We start from the raw sequence: 24,996 nt of genomic DNA, 5'->3' as shown, positions 1-24,996 counted from the left end.
AGAGGCAAGGAAGTCAGTTGGAAGAGCACGGGGCTGGGTCTCATGAGACCGGGGTTGGGGTCCAGATTCACACAGACTCACTGAGCCACCCCAGACAAGTTGTGCAATTTCTCTGGTCTTAACTTGCTCATCTGTGGCAGGAGGACGTTGGGCCAGATCATCTCCGAGGCCCTTTCCAGCTCTGACCTTCCCCGAGTCCACGAGAAAGCAGAGTCATAACACCAGGATCCGCAGAAATTAGAAACCCCTCAGGGACTGCCCCAGTTCTTCCAAGTCAGTTGCCATTCTGGTCGTAGTTATACCCAGTGGCCCTAGTCTCTCTGGATTGCTGCTGATGTAGGGAACCCATTGCAATCCCTTCCTCCCAAATGAATCCTGCAGTTTGAATGTCCTTGTTAGTGTCCAGAAGGGATGTCTGGCTGTTGCTTCCCTTGTGACCAAATAATCTCTCTCCAGGAGAAAAATGTCCCTGTGAGTCATCAGGTGGTAGAAGCCGTAAGACAAGTGCGTGCTCTGCACGGCAAGGTGGGGGGAACATGAAATGCACCAGTGTTGAGGAACAGATTTTTGTTGATGCGTGAGCTTGTTGCCTACTGATTTCCCGTTCATTCTCTTGTAAGGGAAAGATTGGATATTTATACCATTGAGATGCACAGCATACTAATGAAGGGCACGTGGGGCCAGGGCAGGGCAGTGCTGGCTGGCCCAGCCAGCTCGGAGCTATGGCAAGCTGCTGGCAGAGGAGGGAGGCAGAACAGGGCTGCGGTCTGGTTGCCAGTGGGAGCTGGGTTCTGCAGGCAGCTGGCCAGAGTGGGCACTGGGGCTGTCCGGAAGCTAGGAATTTATCAAGGGTGAGAAGGGAACTGTCTCCACTGTTCTGAGCCTCTGGCAGTCTCTTAAGGCCACTTCTTCCGAAGCTGCAGGGAAGGACCTATTGTGAAAGGCTGATTTTAGAAACAACTTAAAAGAAGCCAGTGGAGCCGTTATTTACAGCCGGGTCAGAGCCCTGCGTGGAACGATTAACTATGTTTTCCAGCCCTGCATGGGAAACCTTTAACCCCATGTACCCAAGAACGGCTACTGGCCACACTTGGCCCAAGTGAGAGGGTGTGGAAGGTGCACATCCGTCACCTCTGCTGAGGGGACAACCTGCAGGCCTGGAGCTTTCCCCTGTGGTGCAGGGACCGTGTTGTCATTCTGGGATTCTATCCCCTCTCTCTCCTGAACAGACACACTGCCTGTGGAATGGAGCTCGGACCCTACACCCCGCCTCTCCCCCTTTCTGGGTTCTTGATAGCTTTTCAGCAACCCTTTGCTAGAGGAGCCTTGGCCCTTTGAGTATTTCCCAGAAAAGTCAAGGTCACATTGGCTGCAGAACCCGGGGCCTAGCGGGTTGAGTCACGTTCTCAGTACCTGAGCTTGAAGCATGGAGGGACCCCTGGCGCACCCCCTTCCAACTTCCTCCTGGTCATTACAGGACGTGAGCTTGGAGGGCGGGGCTGCAGGTCTTATTCTGGAGCAGGAAAAGCTGCTCCTGGCTTCGACATCCCTAACATCACATGGCATCCTTGCGGGAGGCAACCAACCAGGCCCTTCCCCTCCTCCCCTCTTCAGGGAGGAGAGCAGAGGAAAGAGGCCGGCCAGCTGCCCTCTGCACTGGCGGGGGCTGAAGGAATAAACTGCGTGGGGGCAGGGACTGGACACTGTTGGCCTTCCCCCAGCCTGAGGGTGTGGGTGCAGGAGAGCTCAGCATTCCAGAGAATAATGAGTGTAAGGAGGCCAGGCCCTGGGGAGTGTGTGGGTAAATGAACATTAGCAGAGACAAGGAGCTCCAGCTGAGCAGAAAGTAAACAAGAGAGGCCTGCAGCCCTGGAGTGACCCAGGGCTTCTGACCCGGGCAGTGGGGTCAGGCTGCCGGGAGGGCACAGCCAGGGCTCGCGGGGGGCCAGGCCGCTCAGAGAGTGGGCAGGGCTGGCCGGCTTCATACATGGTTCAGAGCAGCTCCGGCTGGAGGGCTTGGGGAACAGTCTTCATGGGTTTGGCAGGCAGCCCGGGCCCAGCCTTGCTTCTTTCACACCTCCTGGGGCTTCCATGTGACCCTGATCTGATCTCTTTTAGAAGGTTCTCTCTCTCTGCTTCTATCCTGGCTTGGTTCTGCTTGCAAGAGTCCAGACACTCGGGAATTCAAGGCAGAATTCTAGGGATACCTAGACTTGCTGCAAATTCCTGATGCAACGTGCTGTCTTGGCCTGATCTGCTCTGCATGAACTGGGGCTGCTCACCCACTTTCCCCCATCCCCACCCCACCTTTTCCCCAAGTATGGCCCATACATGGAGCTAGCCTGCTGGCACACTGCAAAGCCAGCCTTCCTAGGCCTTGAAATCTTGTCTCCCTAAATGATACATAAATGATAAAAAAGAGTTCCCCCCAAATGATACAACCCGTGTCCCAATATTCCGCAAATGACCTCATCTCCAACGGGGCTCCACCAAACAGCTCGTGGCAAGGCAGATGCTGAACGAAGTGGTCACGTCTCGGTCTGCACCTTACTTGATCCGCTGCAGCGTCTGATACACTTGATCCTTCCCTCTCTCGTCCTGGACACACTGTCCTTGTTTCCTAGGACACTGTACCTTCCTGGTTTTCCTCCTATTTCACTGGCTGGGGCTTATCAGTCTCTTTTACTTCCTCGTGGTCCCCACAGTTAAACCTTAGAGTGTCCCAAAGCTCAGTCTTAGGTCTTTTCTCTAAATGTGGGATCTCAACTAGTCTCATGGCTTTTAACACCATCTATATGCTGACATCCCCTAAATTCAGTTGGTTAGCCGAGGCTTCTCTTTTGGACTCTACACTCTTTTTCTGGCCACGCAGCATACGGGATCTTAGTTCCCCGACCAGGGATGATCAAACCCGTGCCCTCTGCAGTGGAAGTGCAGATTCTTAACCACTGGACCACCAGGGAAATCCCTGGATTCCACACTCTGTATCCAAGTTTCTATCCAACATCTCCAGTTGGATGTCCCGACGGTCTCTCAACTACAACATGTTCAAACCCGAGCTCCTGACTTTCCTCTCCATATGGGTTCTTCCTCCAGCATTCCCCAGCTCAGTCAATGGCGACTCCCTCCTGAGTTACTCAGGCCGACAACCTTGATTTTTCTTTCTCTACACCCTAGACCGTGCACCCAATCTGTCAACAAATACTGCTAGTTCTACTTTCAAAATGCATCCAGAATGAAGCACATCTTACATTTCTACCCCCCATCCTTGTCCAAGCCACCATTGTCTCTTTTTCACGGCAATAGCCTCCCAACGGATTTCCCTGTCTTCGCCCTTGTTGTAGAGTCTGTTCCCAACCCATCAACTCTAGTGATGCTCTTAAACTTTTGACTGTGGAACTCCATGAACCTTTCCTGCCCCTTTACCTCTCCCACTTCATCTTTTATTCTCTCTCCTCCCCAGTCCCATTGCTGCTTCAGCCACACTGGACCCTTACGGTTCTTTGAACAAGCCAGGCATCCTCCCACCTCAGTGTCTTTCCATTTACCATTCTCTCACCTGGACCTCTCTTCTTCCAGATATATGCATGGTTCTCTCCCTCTTGTCTTTCAGGCCTACTCAGATGGCCTCCTCTTGGGGATGTCTCCCCGCCTACCCTGTTTTACCCTGCGATCCTCTCCTCCAGCCACCCTCCCAACCCCAATACCACCCCCCTCCCACCCCGCTGCTTCCCAGCTTTATTTTCTCCAGTCCACTTACCACCCTCAGCCACACTATTTATCTCACATACTCATTGTCTCCCCCACACGACTGTAAGCTTCATTTACCACTGCATCCGCAGTGTCTAAGACGGTGCTTGCTACCCCACAGATGCTGGAACACATCACTTCTGGTTGCCTAGTTCCCGAACTATCCCTCCTTTGCCTTCCTCAGTTCTCTTCTTTTCTCTCGGATCTCCCCCTGCTTAGTACCCTTTTCTGGCCCCTGTCCTTCTTCTTCTTGACTCTGGGTGTTCCCCAAACTCAGTTCTTGTTTTCAAATTCTCCTTCTGCCATCTGCATCTCCCATTCCACTCCCTTACTCTCCCAGCTTCAGCAATGACCTCTATTTTCCCCTTCTCCCATTTCGTGCAACTTAAATAACTGTGTCCTTTGGATTACATTTTTACTTGCTCCGAAAGCTCCACCCAACTGTAAGCTCCTTAAAAGCAAGGACTATATTTGTCTTTCAATACCCAGTGTTCTTGGACCCGAAAAAGTTCTTTAAGAGATCACTGAAGACATGTTGAGTGGATGAAGGTTCATGATGCTTCCCTCCTTCTCCTTCCCGGCTCCTAGCCAGGACAGAACTGGGATCCTAAGACCCAAGGTGGGTACTTTGAAGGCATTGCATCAAGCTGCTGGTCAGTGAGCGTCTGGGAGGCTTCATCCCAGGTGACTGACTGAGTCACAGCGAATCAATTGTGCCGATTCTTTGGCTCTACTCGAAAAGGCCTCTTGTGAGCTACCCTTGGATCACACTAGACTTGAGTATGTGGGTGTGAGAAAAGAATGCAACTAACTCTTTTCTGGCAAGGAAGGCAATTTCATTCCAGGAGGCCAGCCTTCCATCAGCATGCTGGGACCTGTGTGTCCCCTGGGGTGGTGGGGGTGCTTTCCTGACTCCCCATAGGACTGTGAGGCTTTGAGGACTGGACTGAGTTGAAGTTATGGTATCCCCTGTGCTAGCCTGGTGCCTGGTACACGGTAATTACACCACAAGTAGTTACTGCACAAAGCAAAGAAACCCATTGTATTCGAGAGAAGTTCTTTCTAGATCCTTCCCCCAATCCAAAGAAAATAGAGAAACACACTCCCCTCCCCCTTTCAACACTCTCTTCCTTCACTGCCATCAAAGCCTGGCCTAAAACTTTCCTTTTCTAGAAGCTTTCCCAGACCAGTCTCATCTGGCTCTGATTTCTTTTCTCCATCTCGCCTCAACACTTCTGCACATGGCTTGCAGTGCCGCGGCTTGCATGATTTGGTTGTGAGCTTCCTGAATTGCTCTGTCCCCAAGTATGTGCCCTGTGTGCAAGGGGGTTGAGGGGTTTGGGGGTCACTGGGCATGCTCCACACTTCCCAGTAGCTTGGTCAGAGGTGGGGCTTTTTCTTTGCCATCCTTTCCACAGCCCGGCCCAGCTTCTGTATCCAACACATGCTCAGTGATCAAACTGAGAGCACATAGCTGACACTCAATAATGTTTGTTGAATGAAAGAGGAATGAATGTCAAACTCAGTGCCGCAGGAAGAACACTGGGGAGATGGTAACGGAATCCAAGTGTCAGCACAAAAGCTGCCCCCTGAAACGAGAGGAAGGATCCAGGCCACAAAGAGAAAATCAAACCAGTCACTCTTCTGGATCCCCTGACGAGCTGCACAGTTTCAGGGTCTATCTTCTGTCCAAGGAGCAATGTAATCACACTCACTCCCCTCTAGCCATGCAAGGATGTGGGCTCTGTTGAAGACCTGGACTTGAGTCTTGGCTCTCTAGCACCTTCTGTCTGGGTGACACTGGATGTCACTGAACCTGGAACCTTCGTTTCTTTACTTACATACAGGGCACAATAATAAGGCTTATGGTGAGGATGAAATGGAATAAAGTTGGTTGTGCTCTTGGCTCCCAGTAGGAGCTCAAATAATAACCTGCGTATTAATAACCAGTAAATGGGGGGCCTGAAAGGTGGGGAGGGCGCTGAGCCTGTTTGCAGGACTGTGCCTCATGGGAAAAGGAGGAAGGAAGCTTGCTGGTGGGGACTTGCTTGTGGCAGGAACTCCCCGGAGGACATTTCCAAGGGGCTTAAAGAGAGGACTGATTCTCACTGACATTGAAAGGAGGAGGGTGTGTCTGGAAGTTCTGCCCTGTGGCCTGTCAGCCTGGGGTTTAGGCCTCTACTAAGGAGACCACACTTCCAGCGACTGGGTATCCCTGCTCTGAAAGCAAGAGAGCCAACCACTTCTCTATAGGGGAAGCTGAGAATCTCAGAATCTCACAACTTGGAAACTAGTTTCTGAGGAAACCACAGCTCAGAGAGGGCAAATCACTTTTCCAAGGTCACACAGAGAACACATGATAGGACAAGAAGTAAAAGAGAGAAATAAATAAAACAGGAATAATAACAACCAACAACCTGTCGGAATAGGTGATCTGGAAAAAAGTGGGGGATCAGGCCTGGGAGTGGTACAAATAGTGACCCACAGGCCGAGTTAGAAGGAAAGGCACTGTAAGAATGGGGCTCAGGAGGCTGCGCTGTGACAGTGCTGCCCTAGGCATCTTGTGCATTTTATTTCATTTACTACATAGAATACCGCTATGAGGTATGTACCATCATTATCCCCATTTTACTGATGTAGAAACTGAGGCATGGTTTAGACAATGTCCCCAAGGTCTCAAAGCTAGAAAGTGCAGAAGCTAGAATGCAACACAGGTTGGTCTGGTATCAAAGCCTGAGCTCTTTGTACACAACTCTGCTCGTTGCCAGGCTAGAAAAGAGACTGTTCTACCACATAAGGCCCCCCCTCCTCCCTGCAGACTCCGAGTCCAGGCTCCCTGGAATTATACAGAGCACTCCATCACCCCTAAAACACACACATACCTGTACACACACACACACACACACACACACACACACTCATTCTGACCTGGCGGGGACCTGGTAAGGCAGGAAGTTGGCCGAGTCCATCAATGCCACCAAGCACAACACATGTTTATGGCCCCAATGACAGCCTCCATGAAGGAGCTGGGATGGCAACAGGAATACCTGTGTGCACTGGGGTCTGAGGCCTCTGTAACAATAACTACAAGAATACAGAGATGTTACCAAACCCTGGTGATGGCGGCTCTATTTTAATGATAAATCTACAGCTTCATATAGAAATAATGAGACTGGGTGCTGGAGAGGGGGGAAGGGAAGAAGAGAACGATTTCAGCCGATCGAAGTTGTGTGTGGAGAGAAAATGACAGACCACGGGGAATGCCCAGGAGACCAGCAGAGGACCTTAGTCAAGCCAGGCAGGAGGTGGAAGCCTCAGTGGCAGACCTGCCCATGCCTGAGCTTCTGGATTCCAGGGAGCAGCAGAGACCTCTGACTGTCCTAGCACATCTTGTTTGCCTGTTGCTCACCCTCTGGTGGGGTGTATGTTAGCTCCATGACAGCCTAGGCTTCCATCCAGAACAACCTGGGGATGCTGGGGGGAGCGGCCCTTGGGGCTGAAGATTTGCAATTAACAAAGGGCCAGCCTCCCCAGATGAACACCTCCCCTTCACGAGCCTTGAAGCTCCATGTTCAGTGGTTGTAAGAAAACAGCACAAATGCTCCAGGCTTTGCTACTTCAGACCACCTTGGGCACTGGGGCGGGGGCCAAAACAAGGAACCTGCCTGGTTCCACCTGCCAGGGCCGCACCTGATTCTCCCATACAAGTGTGAGGAGTACCAGGGCAGCAGCATTCATGGACTCCTGTGACATCAGAGCAGCCTCCCGAACCCACTTCTCACAGGGCCTCTCCTTCTACCCAGACTCTTGGTCACTGACCCTCCACTTCAGTCCAGACTGTGGGTCCCTGACCCTCTACTTCAGTCCAGGCTGGTTAATCTCTTTGCTACTCCAGACATAAACCATCTACCCAAACCATCTCTCTGTAGGAATGCACAGCCCAGGTCTCTCCCCACCACGCCTGGCTCTACTCACTTTCAAAATACTACTTGACTTTCTCCTCCAGGAAGCCTTCCCAGGTTAACTGCACCCAAATTCCATTTCTTCTTTAATAATCCTTTCCTTGTGCACCAATACGTAGTTTTGTTTGAATTAACTAAGCCATCTGTCATTCAACAAGAACTGCTGAGTTCTTACGTTTGCATAAAATGACACACTCAGCCCTGAGGGAGAATACAAGAGACAGTCAAATGTGGGACACAAGCCATTCCTGAGCCACTGGGGACTCTGCAAGGCATAAGATGACTCAGTGTATAAATGAGGGACCCAGAAAATAAATCCAGAGGAGTGATTGCTGTGAGAGCGGAAGGGCTTCAGGGAAGCTTTGAAAGGTGGATTGGTTTGGGCCACGCAGAGAGGTGGGGGAAAAGCCTGTCTGCCAGAGAAAACCTTGGGAGCAAAGGCAAGAGGCAGAAATGCTGGACGTGTTCAGCGACAAGCCTGCAGGCCGGAGGAGCTGGGGGCCAAAATGCAGCTCTAGGAATGAAATCTGGCAGGAATCTGGCATGCAGGAAAGATGGGAGCCGGCTGTGCTCATGTGCACCGCGCCCCACGATGCTGGCTGCAGGATTTCACGTACACTGAGTGCTCAATCATTGCCCGTTACTAGGGCTTGGGCCTCTCTGGCCTCAAAATAATTCCAATTTTAGAGTAAGCCCAGGTAAAAGCACCAGCCTTTTATTACCTTTTCCTTTCCTTTGTCTGATTCCTCACCCCCCAGGATAAAGAGCCCACCCCTGAGAGCTGGCCTGCTGGAGAGGCTGTGGATGGGAGGGCCCCAGGGGCCTCACCACGCAGAACATTCAGTGCAGACAAACTGCGAGCAAGACAGAGAGTGTGAGCAAATGACCCGATCTTCTGCTCCAGAAACTCCTGGGCCCAGACTCCTCCTGCTTTTGACTATCAAGTTATATATACCAGTCCCTCCCTACCCACCTGAATTCTCCTTCCCCACCCAGGAAACCTTCCCTGGCTGTCCTAACTCTCAGATCTTACAGCCTCACAGTATTTGCTACTTTGCATCACTAGCTACTGCATTAAAGTTCCGTGGCACAAAGAGGCTGTCTTCTATCCCAGCCCCCCTTGCTCCCGAGTTCCTGGCACAGTCCTGCTTAGAAAGAGATGGAGGAGGGTTAGAGTGGTACTGAATGAGGATGATGAGGGTGGCAATGACTTGTCCAGCTCCTTTTGGACAATCTGCCTTTTTCTGAAGCTGGGCTGAGGAAGGGGTGTGGGACGAGTGCAGGGACAGCCACGGAATTCTAGGATGTAGGAAGTTAGCATTCAGGTGAGGGGCACCCTTGGGCACGGACCGCACGCTCCAGGACTAGGGCTTTCATCGTGCCTGGAGCTCATGTTACAGGAAAGGGAGGCCTCTGGAGAGGAGAAGGGAGGCTCTTCAGAGGGCTGAGTTGAGCCCTGCTTCCCACAGCCCCTGGCCCTCACACCTACCTCTCTCTGAGCACTTGGGCCTCAGCCTCAGTATGGGGGGGACTGAGCCGCTTTTCTCTACCCGTATAGTCACGATAATGAAGCTGCTGCCTTACGAGCCCACAAGGGAAGAGCTGCACCAGATGTAAACTTCAGAGTGATTTATAAAGCGGAGCTCTTGGGCTTCAGGCGGGCACACAGCTGCTGTTCCAGCCCGCCCCGTCTGCCCGCCCTGTCTGCCAGCCCCGCTGCTTGTGCTGTTCTTGCGGATGACATTTCGGGAGAGCGAAAGTAGGGGAGGCAGTGAGACATCGGACAGGGCTGGTCAAAGTCAGCAGCAGCTAGGAGAATGGGCTGTCCCAGAGACCTTCTCTGGAGCAGAAACGGAGCCCACCAAGCTTTCTCTCTTTGAACAAATCGATTCTTATCCTTTTCCCACCAGAGTGGGGCTGATTCTCCCAGCCTCTCTCCTTACAAGTTCAGCCCATAGATATTGAGTATTGATTGTCCAAAGGGAGGGTCTGCACTCAGGGAAATAGTGCAAGAAATATCCCAGGAGACACTCAATCAGTTAGAGTTCAAGACACGAGGCACAAGGCCATTGGTGTTTGGTGGCAACACCCCTGCAGGGCTCTCAGCTGTCTGGCTGGGCTTAGAGAGAGGCATGCCACCTACATCTGTGGCATGCAATTACCCAGCTTCCTCAACAGCCACCCAAGGGACTGGAGAACACTGTCTACACTGGACCAAAGGGCTCTGGAGATGCCCTCTTAACTCTCTGTGCCAAACCTGTCCTCCCTCTTAAAAGCCAACTTGAGCCCCAGCTCCTTGACACCGTCATGCTTAATTCCAGTTGATCATGAACAGGCAAGCATCCCCTTCCCGCATGTGTGGATTAACCAGGTCTCCCTTCAAGCCCCCCCTGCCCCGCTCCAACTCCCGGACTGGCCCAGGCAGGCGGGGCCTAAGAGCAGGGGCTCTGCTGCATGGTAGTCACTAGTGCTGGTCGTAAGTACTTCCAGTCCCCCTTCTGGATACGTGGTAGGATTGCTTTGCCCGGCCCCCTTGATAGTAGGAGTTGCATGTGTCTTGCTTTGGCTAATGAAATATGAGTGAAAGTGACATGTGCCACTTCTGCATGGAGGCCTTAAGAACGAGCACATGATTTGCCACATCTTCTTCCTCCTCAGGTGGTAACTATAGGGGCACAGGTCAAAACGGAGCCTCTGTTGGCTTGGATCCCTAAGTAACAAGGAAGAACGGCCAAGCTGCAAAGCACATGTAACATGAATGAGAACCAAACTTTGGCTACGTTAAGCTACCAAATCCTAGGATCGTTTGTGGCTACGGCATAACCTGGTTTATCCCAATTAATACAGCCTGTTCCTGATTGCTTGTGCCGGGCTTCCAGCACACACCAAGGCCCTTGGCTCGCACTGCTGTCTGAGTCAGGCTACGGGCCTGGCCCGATCCTTACCCATGATGAAAGACATGTATCATTTTATAGGTGGTAGACCTGAGGCCTGGCAGGTAGAGAGAACCACTTCAGAACATGCGATCAGAAGCCATAGATATGTTCCCTTCCCTTCCCACCCACATGGGGGCTCTGCTCCCTGCCCCCCACCCCTGCCCCGCAACGTGGGCCCCAGGGCAAGGACTTCCCCAGAGTGGGCTGGGCTATTAGTCAGAGTCCCCTTCGTACCCTGAAGGGCAGAGGCCCATTTGTCTCTAGGGGTGAGGAGGATGCGGGACACATCCCAGTCAAATCCAGGACTGCAACTCCTCGAGAAGCCCAGGGAGCAGGGCGGTACTCACACTGGTTGCGTACTGGATGTCCTTCCAGATGGAGGTTTCCTGGGACAGGTCAGAGGCCTCAAAGAGGTTGTCCAGGATGACCTCCCCGATCATGTCATGGCGGGAGAAGCGGTCAAAGTCGAAGACACTGAGATGCAGCTTGCGGTCAGCCAGCTCCTCATAGGGCACGGGGAAGTGAAAGTTCTCATCGAAGGTGGGGTTCAGGGTCTTGCGGTGCACCCGTGTCTGCAGCTTGCATTTGCGATCAGGCAAGAGGTAGATCTTGACGTAAGGGTCAGAGCTGCCACAGAAGTCCTTGGCGGGGAGGTCGAAGGCCTTCAGGATGCGCACGATCAAGGTCTCGTTCTCGTAGTCGTAGCGCAGGCTGAAGTTGATCTTCCCACAGGTCTTGGCCTCGGTTTTGGCGTCGTCCCCCTCCACTGACTTCTGCTTGTAGAGCTCGGGCTTGATGCGGCCAATGCTGGTGGGCTGCTCCGCCGCAGGGGGCAGCTCATTGCCGTAGTCCACGCTGGAGACATGCATCTGCCGTGGCAGGTGGCGCTTGAAGGACGTGTGCCTGGCGGAGGGCAGGAGGGGGTGAGAGAGTGAGGTGGGGGAAGGAGTGGGGGAATGCCGGCAGGCATGGCTCGGGGCCCTGGCTCATCCTACCCCTTGTGAGGCCCCCTTTTCCTCCTGCCAGTTGACCCCCTTTCCCTCTGCACACACTCGGTGTGCGTGACTTAGTATATGAAAAGTAGTTGGAATGGAGCCTGGTACATAACAAGCTTCAGTAAGTGTTAGCCATTGTGATCATTATCATTTTTACTGCTTTTCTGCTACCTGCTTTCTAGGTTTCTTTCCTGGTAGGCATGACTCTGGTTCCCCCATTAAACCATAAACTCCCTGACTGAGAAGGACCATCCTTTCCCACCCTCCACGTGGCATTCCTTCATCCCCACCACTACCATCCCCACCACCATAGTTAACATTTATTGTGCTTTGGAGTCAGACTGCATAGGTTCATTTCGACTCTGCCACGTTCTAGCTGTATGACCTGGGGCAAGTTATTTAACCTCTCTGTGTTATAAAATGAGAATAATAAAAGTAGCAATTGCATAGGATTGCTGTGGGGGTGAAATGAATAAATACAATGAAGTGCTTAGAACAGGGCCAGGTATATACTAAGCTCTTCTCCCCCACCCCCCACACCCCGGTACGCGGGCTTCTCACTGCTGTGGCCTCTCCCATTGCGGAGCACAGGCTCCGGACGCGCAAGCTCAGCGGCCATGGCTCACAGGTCCAGCCGCTCCGCGGCATGTGGGATCTTCCCGGACCGGGGCACGAACCCGTGTCGCCTGCGTTGGCAGACGGACTCTCAACCACTGCGCCACCAGGGAAGCCCTATACTAAGCTCTTATTATCACATGGATTCTTTCACTGGCTCCTCATGGATACCCTTATGAGAGTCATTAGCCCTATTTTACAGTTGGGAAAAGTGAGGCTCAGGAAAGGTGAGCAACTTGCCTGAGGTCAAACAACAAACTCTGTAAACGTGACCCAGCACTTTCATCATTTCTGGCTTTCAATCTGAAGACCAGGCCTGCTTCCCTTTGGCTGGTCGGTCCCCTGGGGGCCTGGACCCAGGAATCCACAAGAGCCCCAAGTTTTTGTTTTGTTTTGTTTTGTTTTTTTAACATCTTTATTGGAGTATAATTGCTTTACAATGGTGTGTTAGTTTCTGCTTTATAACAAAGTGAATCAGTTATACATATACATATGTTCCCATATCTCTTCCCTCTTGCGTTGCCCCAAGTTTTTAACAAATACAATGCCTTATACCTGCACGTACCACATCACTGAAAAGTGTTTCTGAATTTGGAGTAGGTTTTTGTCATTATGTGGTGGTTGTTTTTTGTTGTCATTTTGTTTTTTCAGTTAAAGAATGCCATGTATACCATTGCTGTCATACGGGGAACGCTGTCCAAAGCTATCCTCATTCTCAAAGTGTTAGGAATCTCTTGCTTTATCTCCCACGCACTGCAGCCTCCATCTAGGAGGCTGTATTGACATAGACACGTCATGAACTTCTCTGCCTCTGCGCCTTTGCATATTCTCTTCCCTCAGCCTGAAGTCTTTCCTTCCCTCCGGATAAGCCAACACCTCGCACCCACACACATCCCAGGGCTTATCACCTGCACAGCACCCCACCTCAAAGGTTCCCCTCTCCTGGCGCCCACCTCCGAGTTGATCCCCCACCAAGGAGCACATCATCGGACATATTCTCCAACCAGAATGTGCACATGATTATTTCTGGTCTCTGATCCTCACAGGCCGGAATCTCATTAATGTATTGGATCCAGGAATGTGGAGGTAGGGAAGGGAGGGGTCCACCCCTCACCTGGTGGATGACGCTGGCTCTGTGGTCTGTCGCTGCAGCCGTGTGTGACGCATGATGTGCTCTTTGACCGACCTCTGCACCTCGGCAGGGATATCTGGGGACGTGTGGCTGATCTTCACGGCTGCCTCTAGGAAGCCCAGGGTGTTGGGGTCTTTCAGCTTGTCCGCCATGTTGCCTCTGGAGCTGGGGCTCTGGAGGGCCTCCGGGGAGGGGTTAGCAGAGGAGGGGCTGGAGGCCTCCTTGTTCCTCCAGGGCATCCAGCACAGCTTCCAAAAGAGAAAGAGAAAAACTGCCACCAGGGCCACGCCACACACAATAACTACCACTGTGAGGAGGCTGACAGAGGTGCCTGCCCTCAGCCAGGCGGGGAGCGACAGGGACAGACACAGGAGGGGAGAAGCAGGGAAGGGTGTTCAAAGAGGGGCCACACAGAAGGGACAGAGATGGAAGAAGAGAGAAGAGTGGTCATGAGAAGGCTGCCCAGGTAGAGGAGGGATGGTTGTAGGGTTGATGCTCCGTATCCACCTTGTGAAATATCTGCAGCCTCGGGTTCACCTCGGTCTGATTTCTCCAGCTTTGCCCCTCCCCCCACCGCCAGCTTGGGGAGCACCTGGGTTGCCTCCCCTCCCCATGGGCACGTGTATGGGGAAGGGAACGTAATTTAAATAGCAGCCTAAGCAAATGTGCAAATTCGTGAAGCATTCACATTTGGATGCTGTTTGAATTTCTATTAGAGCTGTTACTATGGCCAGATTTACAGCAGGGTTGGTTTTGCAGACAGCTCTCTTCCTCCACAGGCTGTGGGGCCTCGGGGACCCTCATTCCCTTCCCTTACCCGGCGCCTGCCAAGCCCACAGCAGGACCTGATGTATAGTTAGTAGGTTGACTTGAAGTGAATGAGATTGGGCATAATCTCCTCGAGGAGGGGGATTAGGTCTAATGCTTCTGCCGTACTCCCGGAACCCTGCACATAGTAGGCTCGGTAAATACTTGTATTAAGTTGGAATCTGATCCACACAGTTGACTTCAAAGCTAAATACAGAGGATTCCGATAGCTGTCCTTTCCCCCCATTCCTGTGGCCATGTGAGAGCTTTGCTGTAAAACTGAATGTCATGATTCGTTCAGAGGCAGGCATTCACGGTCCCACACCCAGCCCACCTCTGCCCCCAGTAGGATGCCCAATACCCCAGGAGAGCTGTGAAGGATGCCTCCCTCTGGGAGAAATTAGTAAGCAGGCTTCCCACCCCACCTTTAGGAATGAACCTTTGAGCCCAAGGCCTCTTCTTACTCTGAGATGTCAGAGGCCTTGAACCAATGATGGGTTTGCACAAAGGTCACTTGTAGACAGGCCAGCAGAGGAGGCTCGCCTGGCTTACATGACGATTGAAACATTGAGCAATTCCATCATCACTATCATCATCATCACACCAGATTTCTGGCTTCTCTGGAAAAGGCCTGAGGACTTGCTAACTAGACCTATGCTCCCGCATGGTGGGAACTGGCGATGCCCTTCGGAAGGCTGCGTGCTCACCAGCTGCTCTCCCTGTTACCTGCCTGGCCCCTGCAGGCCTGTGATCTTGTAGTCTCTGGATTATCCTGTCCCCATGCCTTAAGAATCTTGGGATTTAAGATGAGAAATGACCCTACAAGTGAGGCTGTGCTTTTGCAGATGGGAGCAGTGGTCCAGAGAAGGGACTTGCCTGGGGTCACAGGTCAGACACAGAGCCTGGACCAGGGTCCAGATGTCCACTGCCCAGCCTGGGGCTCATTCCACTGTCCCAGACTCTTTGTCCCTGATTAAACTATAGGCTACTATAGCCCTGTGTTTTTTATATTTGTCTGACTCAGGGCTCAGCATAGAAACTGACACATGAGAATGAATGAGTCAATCAATGGCACATAAAACAGCTGTCATTATCTCTCAGCCAACATTTACTGAGCACTTGCCATGTTCCAGGTGCTAAGCTAGACTGGGAGTATAGAGATGCCCAGTCCCTCCTTGGGGGATCAAGAGTACTCTCACGGCACATGGGCCCCCGTGAAAGCTGTCCCCCATCCAAAGGCACCTGAGAAGGAGGCCAGAACATCAGGCACCCTCTCTGGGGAGTTAGCACTGCCTCCCGGCTCCCTGGTTGGAGGGTACTGGCCTTGACCAGCTACCACCTTCAGGAATAAGGGATGAGAGCACAGGATCCTCAAGTCCTTAGCAACCTCCTCCAGCCCCCAGGTCCCTGCATGGAGACAGCAGAGTCTTTCCCCAATACAGGAACTGAGGTTAGTCCACCAGAGACTGCCAGGGACCAGAAAAACTGATTCCTATTTAACTTCTAGACTGAAGACCTGCAATTATGGTGTGCATGCATCCTGGGAGCACAAGAGAAAAAATATCGGATTGCTTAATATTTATTTATTAAAATAAATAAATAAATATTTATTTATTTTTATTTATTATCTTAAAAATAAGAAAGCAAAATTGTAATATACAGGTTGACAGTAATAGGAATGATACCATTTTACTGTTGGATTTAGTCAAGTTATTGAACATTACTATGTCCAAGGTACAGAGCGCTTTTTATGTATTCACTCATTTAATACTCTCCAGTGAAATAGGTAAAGATTACTATCCTCACTTTGCAGATGAGAAAACTGAGGCACAGAGGGTTGAATAGATTGCCCAGGGTCACACAGCTGGTAAGTGTTTGGACTGAGATACAACCCAGACAGTTCAGCTCTACAATACCCCCTCTGTACGTGTGTATAGAACGTGGGAACAAAAAACACATATTGGAGGTATTAAATCAAAATAATTTTTGCTGTTATGAGTTCATGATCTAAATGGTTTGAGGACTGTGTTTTAGGCCTGGATCCCCTTGGGGTTCACCAGGAACGCTACCACAGGTATGGGTGCCCTTATTCTAAGCATCTGGCCATCTCTGGGCCCTCCACATCTGTTCTCTGTTACAGCTGTTCCGGGTGCAGTCTCTGCAATATGGGTCACCTTAAAACAAAAGGTATTTCTAGGGTTTTGCTTTCCTTTGATCATACATCTTGCTTGCTCTGGTAATAATTAGAATTTTAATGAGAAAGGGGGAGAATGGGGGAAATCCAGAGAGCGTAGAGTGCATTTAAATGTTCAGCCTGACAAAAACACTGAATTCATAAATGAAAAGAGAGGTGGAGTAATCAATTTTTCCTCCGTGTGGTTGCTATTTTGAATGCGTCTCCACGTGACCCCCGCCCTGGCTGTTATTCCCTCGGAGATGTGATTAGGGAAGGCAGAGGTATAGGTTATTGGGAATTGGCACCCCGCGCTCAATACTGGTTATGTAAGACCAGGAGGCCCTTACTCTGCCTGGAGAATCTTCTTCCGGGATATCTCGCAGGCAGGCAATGCAAGGAGAATTAGGTCCTGATGCTGAGTGGGTTCACCCACACAGGGGAACAAGGTGGTGAGCAAGGCTGGTAAGACCAGAATTAGGCCAGGATGGGTATGACTGTATAGGATTTAGCCCCTTTAACATCACCACATGTGGCCTTGAACTCAGCCAGCCCGTGTAGCCTGGCTGAAGGTACATAATGGCCCAAGGGCTGTCCAAAGGCCCAGATGACCTGAGATATGTGCCTTCCTACCCTAGGCCTGCTGGGACCAACCCACCAGGATGTGTTGCCCTCTAGTAAATCACAGGTGCATAGCAGCCTTCAAAGCCTTCTTCCCACTCATGTCTTGTTTGAACCTCACCTTAGGAGGCAGATAGAATTTTGACGGGCAATTCAGCCACCTTTTGAGTCCTGACCCAGTGCTCTTCATATTTATTTGTATTCTTCCTCCCTGCCTTTTTCCTTCTTTATTTCCCCTTCAGGCTGGAGAGAAAGAAGCACTGCTCTAAAGTCAGACTGGGCTCATTCACTGTCCATCTCTACTGGTTTTAATCTCTCCCAGCCTCTGTTTCCTCATCTGTAAAACGGGTACAGTAATAGTATCTACCTCATAGGGTCATTGTGAGATTTAAACGAGATCAAGTGCATCAAAATTGCTCAGGACAGTGCCTAGAATGTAGTAAGCCATATAATAAATATTTGCTATTTTTATTAGAATTATCTAGCTCTGCCCAGTATGATTTTGGACATCTCCTAGTTCTGAAATTCGTTTAGTGGGCAGAACACGTGCAAACCATGAACACTAATAAACAGAGATAGCTTTAACTTTATCATTACAAACTAGGAACCGCCTTACTAGTAGAAATAATATAACTATTTCATATATAGCTAGGTGTCTCTGTATCTCAAGGCATAATACATAATATATCAAAGATCTCACATCTCCAAGTTTTTCTGTCAACACTCATTTGCTTGCTACTTGTTCAGTTGTTTTGTCATTACTGTCACCAGCCAGCTGGTGAACAGGAGCAAGCTCCAAAGCAATGAGAAGAAATTCATGGAAGAAAAATGTTCAACCGAGAACATGCTATGCTTTTGCAAAGTTTTCTTGGAAACTGGGGGAAAGAAGTCCATTACTCAGTATTAGGTGCAAAACATCTTTATGGAGGTATCAGAGGAGACCAGTATTCCATGGGTCCCTGGTTTGGGAAACCCTGTTGGCCAGTCACCCAGCAGCCTCTGAGAGAGCAAATAGCTGTGGAATTCGGCTTCAGAAACACACCCAGTGACCTGGCGCTGTGCAGGGCACCTGGCTTCTAGCCTGGGCTGGGGAAGTGGGCATCACTGGGTGCTCAGACACCAGGCAGACATCTCAGCTGAGCACCAGTGCCAGAATGACCACAGAGCACACCCGCCCACATTTCTAATTGCGTGACCTTGAGCAAGTTACTTAACTTCTCCAAACATTGGTCTCCTCTTTTATTTAATGGGGATTCTAATTATCCCTACTTCACAGAATCATTGTGAATATTAAATAAACTAAGGCTTTGAGCACAGTGCCCAATACATGGTGAATGCTCCCAAAAAGTAAGCTGCTATTACTTCTTCCTGTTTTGTTTTGTTTGCGTTTGTCTGTTGTTTGTTTGTCTGGTGGAGGATAATAGTTTACTGGGTACAGGAGGGACCCAAAGCTTGGCCATCTGAGGCAGGGAAGGGGACCCAGGACCAGAGGGCAAAGCACCTGAGAGACCTCAGGCTCCTTCTTTCCTGGGAAGTTAAGGTCCCCTGAATGCCATCAAGGCAGGACCTGCTTGTCACCTTAAGTGAGATTGTCTGACAGGGGTGATGGCTCATGGCCTCCCTCTCTTTCTGGAAAATGGCAAGCTATTAATTAGCAACCCAGGGCTTTCTTATCACCCCAATGACACTTCTTTCTCCAGAGACAGAGCCCTGGTGCCCCGGTGCCCCCTCCTCTTCTCTCCACCCACAGTGTTAGGATTTATCAGCAGTCCTCATCGCTTGCTATTGTTTCCATTTTTCGAATGGGCCTCCATGTCAGGAAGATCCATTTTGTAATAGTAACAGACATTCTCGCTAACAGATTGTAATTGAAAAGATAAACTGGGGAGAGGAAGTGAAAAGAAAGGACCATTTTCCCTGCTCCCCTCAAAGCTGGAGAAGGCTGGCTTCAGGGTCTGGGGCTGCTGATGGACCCTCGGAAACGGGCAATGCCAGGCTCTGCAGAGCAGGAGCTGCCTTGGCCAAGGAGCTGCCATTCAGACACAGATGGAGAGATAGACCAGCACAACCCAGAGACCAACCAGCAAGAAACTCAGAGGCCCTAAAGCCTGGAAGGAGCAGCGGGTAGTCTGGGAAGGGAAAAGACTCTGGGCAGAAACATTACTGCTAATACTAGTAATAGTATTTGTTATTTATTTCTACATGGTAAGCACTGTGGCCCTCAGTGATCTCATTTAACCTTCACATCCTCCCTAAGAAATTCACCTCTCAAAGATAAATTAACTACGTTTAGAGATGTTAACAAAATAACTTGTTCAAGTGTACCTCAGTTAAGTGGAAGAGCTGGTATTTGAACCCGGACTTTCTGATGCCAAAGCCCAGGTTCCTGAGCCAGGCCCTTGAGGGGTCTGAAGGCTGAGCTGAAGAACTACAGAGGAGAAGCCTGGGCAGAGAAGCTAGAGAGGTATTTCTTCACTATAATCAGGAGAGGGTGGGTTGCATAATCTACTTTTTGGCCTGACCCTCTGAACCGGGGCAGAGCCCCGGGGACTAGGATTATGACCAGCCTCCCCATCCTCCATTTCTTTCTCCTTCCCTGGAAGATGCAGACACTACAGCCACCAGGCAAATAACCAATGGCCCCTGGAAAAGTCCCATTCAGAGATGTACCTGAGAAATACCTGAGCGTGTGTGTATGTGTTGGGGCAACAGCGGCTATTCTGTTCTGAGGCTCACAGACGTTCTCCATTAATAATAAGCTCTGCTGTGGCTTGTAAATGTATTAGGAGAACGTAGTATAATTAAAATGTAGGGTTGGGGTGGGGAGCAGAAAGCCTTGGCTTCCTTTCCGAGATCCAGGCCGAACTACCAATGGGGATAATTAGCAGAGTCCAGACAGAGAAGGAATTAATGCTCTTGGAAAAGCTGTGATGAGGAGAGACAATGCTGGGTTAATTACGGCCGCACCAAGCTTTATGACCGGGAGCCTGTTTCCACCATCATTAGGGGATTCAGGGATAAATCAGAGACTAATGTGGAGTGTTAGAGCTAACAGAGCATTGGCGTTAATTTAGCAATTATTAGTATTTTGGCAGATGGTATAACTGTGCCTTTCTGCCTGATTGGTCAGGGCATGCAGCCCCTCTGAATGGGGCAATCAAGCCTGGGGTGATGGGGGGAGAGGCGGACAGAAAGCTTCATTCTTTTCCCTCTACTCCCCTCTCCCTGTTTATATCTGCAACTAGTGAGAAGAGAGGTCTGCCTGGGTCCTCTGCCTGGGTGGAGCGAGAAAAACAGTTCAGCGCCCCGCACAGAGAGAAGGGAGGGATGAGGTAGTGTCAGACACCTGGAGCATTCAGGGCTGGATGCCCTGCTCACTTCTACTTTCAGCCCCTCTGCCTTCAGTTCAAGTGTGGCTGAGTCCTTCCATTTTTAGAGGCTTCTTTTCCTAAGCTGGACCAGCAGGGGTGCCACTTAGCTGGGTCAGGACTTTCTCTTAGCCTGCTGCGCCCCGCTCCAGACAGCCCTACAGAGACCAAGGAAACCTGGCCTGATCCACATGCCTCAGTCTTACTCCTCCTTATTTTCAGTCATACATCCTATCCCAACTCTGTGGACAGGGAGGACAGAGTAACATTAGGACAGTTAGAAGAGAACACATCTTTTGTACAGAGCTTGGAGGGATGCAGCATTCTGGATCTACCATCCCCACTCTTGAAGTTTCCACACAGAGAGAAGAGAACTTCTAGACCTGTAAATCCAAGGGCTCTACAACCCCTAGATACTGGACCCTGGTTCTAGAATTGTAAAGCCCAAGACACACCGTAGTGTCCGAATAGCATCACCATGGGTTCTAAAGGATTGTGGATTGCACCTTTCCCCAAAGAAGGCAAAATCTGCAGAATTCCTTCCTTCCATCAAGGAGTGAGGGAGTGACTCACTCAGTTATAGAAACAGGACTTTTGTATTCTAATGAAATGCTGTGCATTTAATTTGGCATCACAAGCAGGAAAAATACCTGTGCTGCAAAAGGCCAACTTTAAAGCCAGGTGGCTGAATCACAGAACATCTCCATAGTCATTAGAAAAGTGAACAAACATCACATGCATCTCATGGCCATAGGTAAGCCGGAGAATAACCATTCCTGCCTACCAGTCTGGGAGGGGCAGGGCAGCTCAGGCTCTCTCAACAGATTCCTGCATTTTCCGGAACAACTGTACTTCTGCTCACTACCTTGAGAACCATACAACGCAGGACCCATGCTACCCACACTTAACTCTCTGCAACTTGGCTCATGGAAAAAGTTTATTCACCTCCATAAGGCAAATGACATAAAGAAAGGTGATGAACTGCCCACCAATTTCCCCTGGGGTGGGGTTGTGGGGGTGGACATTAAGAAGGAGGGCAGACCCTTTACCTTTAGAGTTTTTTTTTTTATAAAAAAAAGATGGGACTTGCTTTCAGCTTGGACAGTTTGTGTAGAGATGTTTCCCAGTCAGGGTCTGATTGAGATTTCCTGTGCAGTTCCTAGCACAGACCTTGGCATATAGGAGTGTCCCAGTAAATGATAACAGAGTCTGAATCTCTGTTGTTGAATCTCAGGGTGTTACTAGAAATCCCATGAGCTAGAGACTTAGAGAAGGAGTGAAGGCAGGGGAAAACATACAATGATAAAGGGAACTGGGCATGCTCTTGTCACTTGCATTTTTCATAAAACTGCAAAGGAAAAGATGCAGCATTTCTCTGACTGGAGAATCTGGACCCAGACAGTGGCTCTGGGATGCAGGGAGTAGGCTGGGAGATGTGATACCTGTGGGCCCTGGTCCCGAATACCACAGCATCTCCCCAGACGCCATGCTCCCCTAAACCCCCAAGATCCCAAAGCCATGCTCAATCATTTTCTTTCTTCTGCTATGATCAAGGGTGTCCTTCGGCCTTCCCCGTCCCTTTCAGCCCTCCCCCGCCCCAGCTTGGCCCCAGGGCTTACTGAGACTTGTGATTCAGCAGCCAAAGTTAAAGTTCCCCAAGGCTGACAACTCAACCTCGCTTTCTGAAGCAGCCTGCAGGAAAGGCATACTGATTCATCTGGGCCTGCTGGCTCTCACCCCTCAGCCTTCTCTCGTCCGCAGCCTGGCCACCCAGGTACCTATCATTCCAGACTATGGGGTGTCCCTCTGGAGTCAGAACACCAGTGCCTCCCTGTATCAGGATGTGCTACACACATATGCCAGCCGCCCCCCCACCCACTCTTAGCATTTCTGCCCTAAACAGACAGGAGAAACAGTCTCCATACCCGACGGAACTCGACAGGTGAGTTCTCACCTTGAATTAGCCCCTTTAGGATCGGAGGGGTCAGAACCAGCATTAAGGGCCCCACTGGAGATGGATCACTGGAGGAAAGGATGGAAGGAGCTGGGGAGGCAGGAAGGAAGAGACACCCTGACTTGGGGAAAATTGTGTGTCTGTTGGATATAGGGAGCTGGGTGGTGTAGATGGTGAGGGCACGGAGAACCAAAGTCTGATAATACTTGCTGGGCCTAATTTGCTCAGAGATTCTTCAAGAAGAATCAACCTCTTCAACCTCCATCACTGTACCACCCTCTGAAAGTTCTTCTGCATGTCTAACCTCAGTCCCTTCTGCTGCAGTAATCGACCCATTGATTAAACATTGCCAGGGCCGGGGAGAGAGAGAGAGAGGGAGCAGCGCCCCCCTACAACCCACACAGGGCCGAGGTGGGCTCCACGCGCCCCGAGACTGGACACAGCTCCACCTCACGCACACAAGCCTCCCCTGGCCCACCACCCTCTTCTCTCTCCCCCATCCCCCAGCGGCACTGTTCCTAACCTAGGACCTATCTGTATCTCCGATCTCTAACCTCAAGTGAAAACAGGGCCCTGGAACCTGCGGCCTCTGGGGAGCTTACCCCACCTGTACCTCCCTCCAAGAACCGCGGCTTCCGGTCCCAGGAGAAGCGTGTGGAGACGAAATTCCCGCCTCTCGAGGCCCCCTCCTCGCTTTCCCGCGCGGGTGGTGCGCAGCCGCGGGGCGACCCCAGCGTATCTCTAGGCCCAGTGCCACTGGGGTCAGGGCCGGGGTACAAGGAGGGGTGCAGTCTGCGGAGCCAAAGGAACCCCGGCGCCTTGGTCCCTGCAGGATCTCCCCACCCCCACTCCGCATTCTCTCGAGGCTTCGCACTGCTCCCAGCCTCTCCCCGCGCAGAGGGAACGCGACCCGGTACTCCCTTCCGCCCAGGACCCTCCAGACGTCGGGATCCGGACAAAGAAGCCCGGCTGTAGCGGGAGAGCGCGGCCGCGCGGCGCCGGTGAGGCAGGTAAATACCCGCCACCGGCCGGCCGAGCTGCCCACCCACCCGCGGCTCCGGCCGCCAGGGCGCGACACGCCATTCCCGCTGTCGCGACTCCCGGGAGACGCCGCAGCTGTGCGCCGGGCCCGGGCCCCGCGGGGCTCGGGCTCCAGACTCACCGGCTCCGGCGAGCTCGACCGGCGCGGGCTCCCGCCTGGGCTCGGCGGCCGCCTGGACTGCGTCCGGCGCCGGGTCCGCGCCGTTCGGGCAGGAGGCGCCCGCTTGGCAAAGTCGGCAAGAGGCACCGGCTCAGTCGCGCACCGGCTCCGAGTCCGAGTGAGTCAGGGAGAGACCGAGGGAGCAAGTTATAGGGGCGGGGGGTAGGGGGGTAGGGTGCTGAGACACCCTCCCCCACCCCGCCCCCCGCCCCCCAGCGGAGACGCAGAAAGCCACTCGCAGCCGGAGACACCCGGACACAAAGACCTCGTGCCAGCCGCAGATCCAAGTTTCTCCCTGAGAGACCCAGGGGGCTCGAACCGCGTTCCCCGAGAGAACAGATAAACTAACGGACAGACCGACAGACGCACCCAGGGACGTCGACACCCCCGAAGAGACGAGTTACTTCCTCAGCCGGGATGTCCCTGGTCTCCTGCTCGCTCTATAGACCCCTCCACTGGCAGATCGCCCGCAGAGCGAGCAGAGAGACAGGAGGGAAACTGAGGCCCCTTGGGGCGCCGCGTCCCGGGAGCCCGGCTTTCCGCGGGGGCCCCGCAGAGTCACACAGGAGGGGGCAGTGGGATTCTCTCCCTCCCGGGTCCCCTTCATGTCTCTCTGCTTGCCCTGCAGGCGATGGGCCAGGGCACTGGCCGAGGCTGGATCCGAATCCAGAATCCTGCGCCGGAGTTCTCCATCTAGGTTCCGGGGTTCCCGGGGTTGGGGCTTTGGGGAGCGGGGACAGCCAGGGCGAGAATCCAGGAAGGGAGGGGGCCTCGGCTTTTCTGTTACCTGCGTCGGCAGCGCTCGGACTCCGCTCTGGGGGCTCTAGCTCGAAGCTCCGACAAGTCTCCACGTCCAGCCCGAGAGGGGGCGGCCGAGCCCGGCACAGCGAGGCCAGGACCGCGAGCGCCGCCTGGCACCGAGGCTCCCCGGTTTCCCACACCCCGCTCATGCCCTGGATACCCCAGCCCTCCAAGCAGCCGCCCGAAACCGCGCCGCGGCCGGACTGGGGCGGGGCAAGGCGTCCCCAAAAAGACCCTCCCCGCAGCGGCCCCCTCGGGCTCCGTTCGGCTTTTAATCACTTCCCCGCAGGGTCTCCGCCCCTCACGTGGCATCCCGCAGCAGCTGGCAAGTCTGGCGCCTCACGGCCGCCCCCTCTACACTCAGCGACCAGTCTGAGTCCGGGCGGTTCAAGGCGGGGGAGCCAGGTTGTTCTGCATCCTGGAGGGTGCAACACTCGGAAAAGAGCCTGGGATCTGGCTCCACATTCACGGCCTGGTGTGACCTTGGGCCTCTCTGAGCCTCAATTTTTCCTCTCTCTATAAGGGGTATAATAATTACGAGTGTTTCACGGGTTGCCTGGGGATATAAAGATAGTGTTTGTGAAAACACTTGGTAAATTGCCACATGCCACACAAGCGGAAACGAAATAGACAAACCTATTACAGAAAGAAGGATGACCCCGCTGGGGGTGGGAGGACCTT

General features: G+C 52.1%; 1 protein-coding gene across 3 annotated transcripts in view; it reads right to left on the bottom strand.

Annotated features, from left to right (window-relative positions):
* Nucleotides 1-24,464, bottom strand: part of SYT6 (synaptotagmin 6) — a 57,660-nt gene extending 33,196 nt beyond the window's left edge. For all 3 annotated transcript variants that reach the window (XM_019919232.3, XM_004323271.3, XM_033856509.2), the window contains exons 1-3: nucleotides 24,302-24,464; nucleotides 13,373-13,721; nucleotides 10,996-11,551 (exon numbers count right to left, since the gene is read on the bottom strand). In XM_019919232.3, coding sequence (XP_019774791.1) covers nucleotides 10,996-11,551; nucleotides 13,373-13,721; nucleotides 24,302-24,464 — 1,068 coding nt within the window. The remainder of the gene's footprint in view (nucleotides 1-10,995; nucleotides 11,552-13,372; nucleotides 13,722-24,301) is intronic.
* Nucleotides 24,465-24,996: the final 532 nt, after the last annotated feature.

Source organism: Tursiops truncatus, chromosome 1, assembly GCF_011762595.2.
Source record: "Tursiops truncatus isolate mTurTru1 chromosome 1, mTurTru1.mat.Y, whole genome shotgun sequence".
Taxonomy (NCBI): Eukaryota; Metazoa; Chordata; class Mammalia; order Artiodactyla; family Delphinidae; genus Tursiops; species Tursiops truncatus.
Note: the sequence above shows the minus strand (reverse complement) of the source record. Positions and strands in the feature narration are given on the sequence as shown.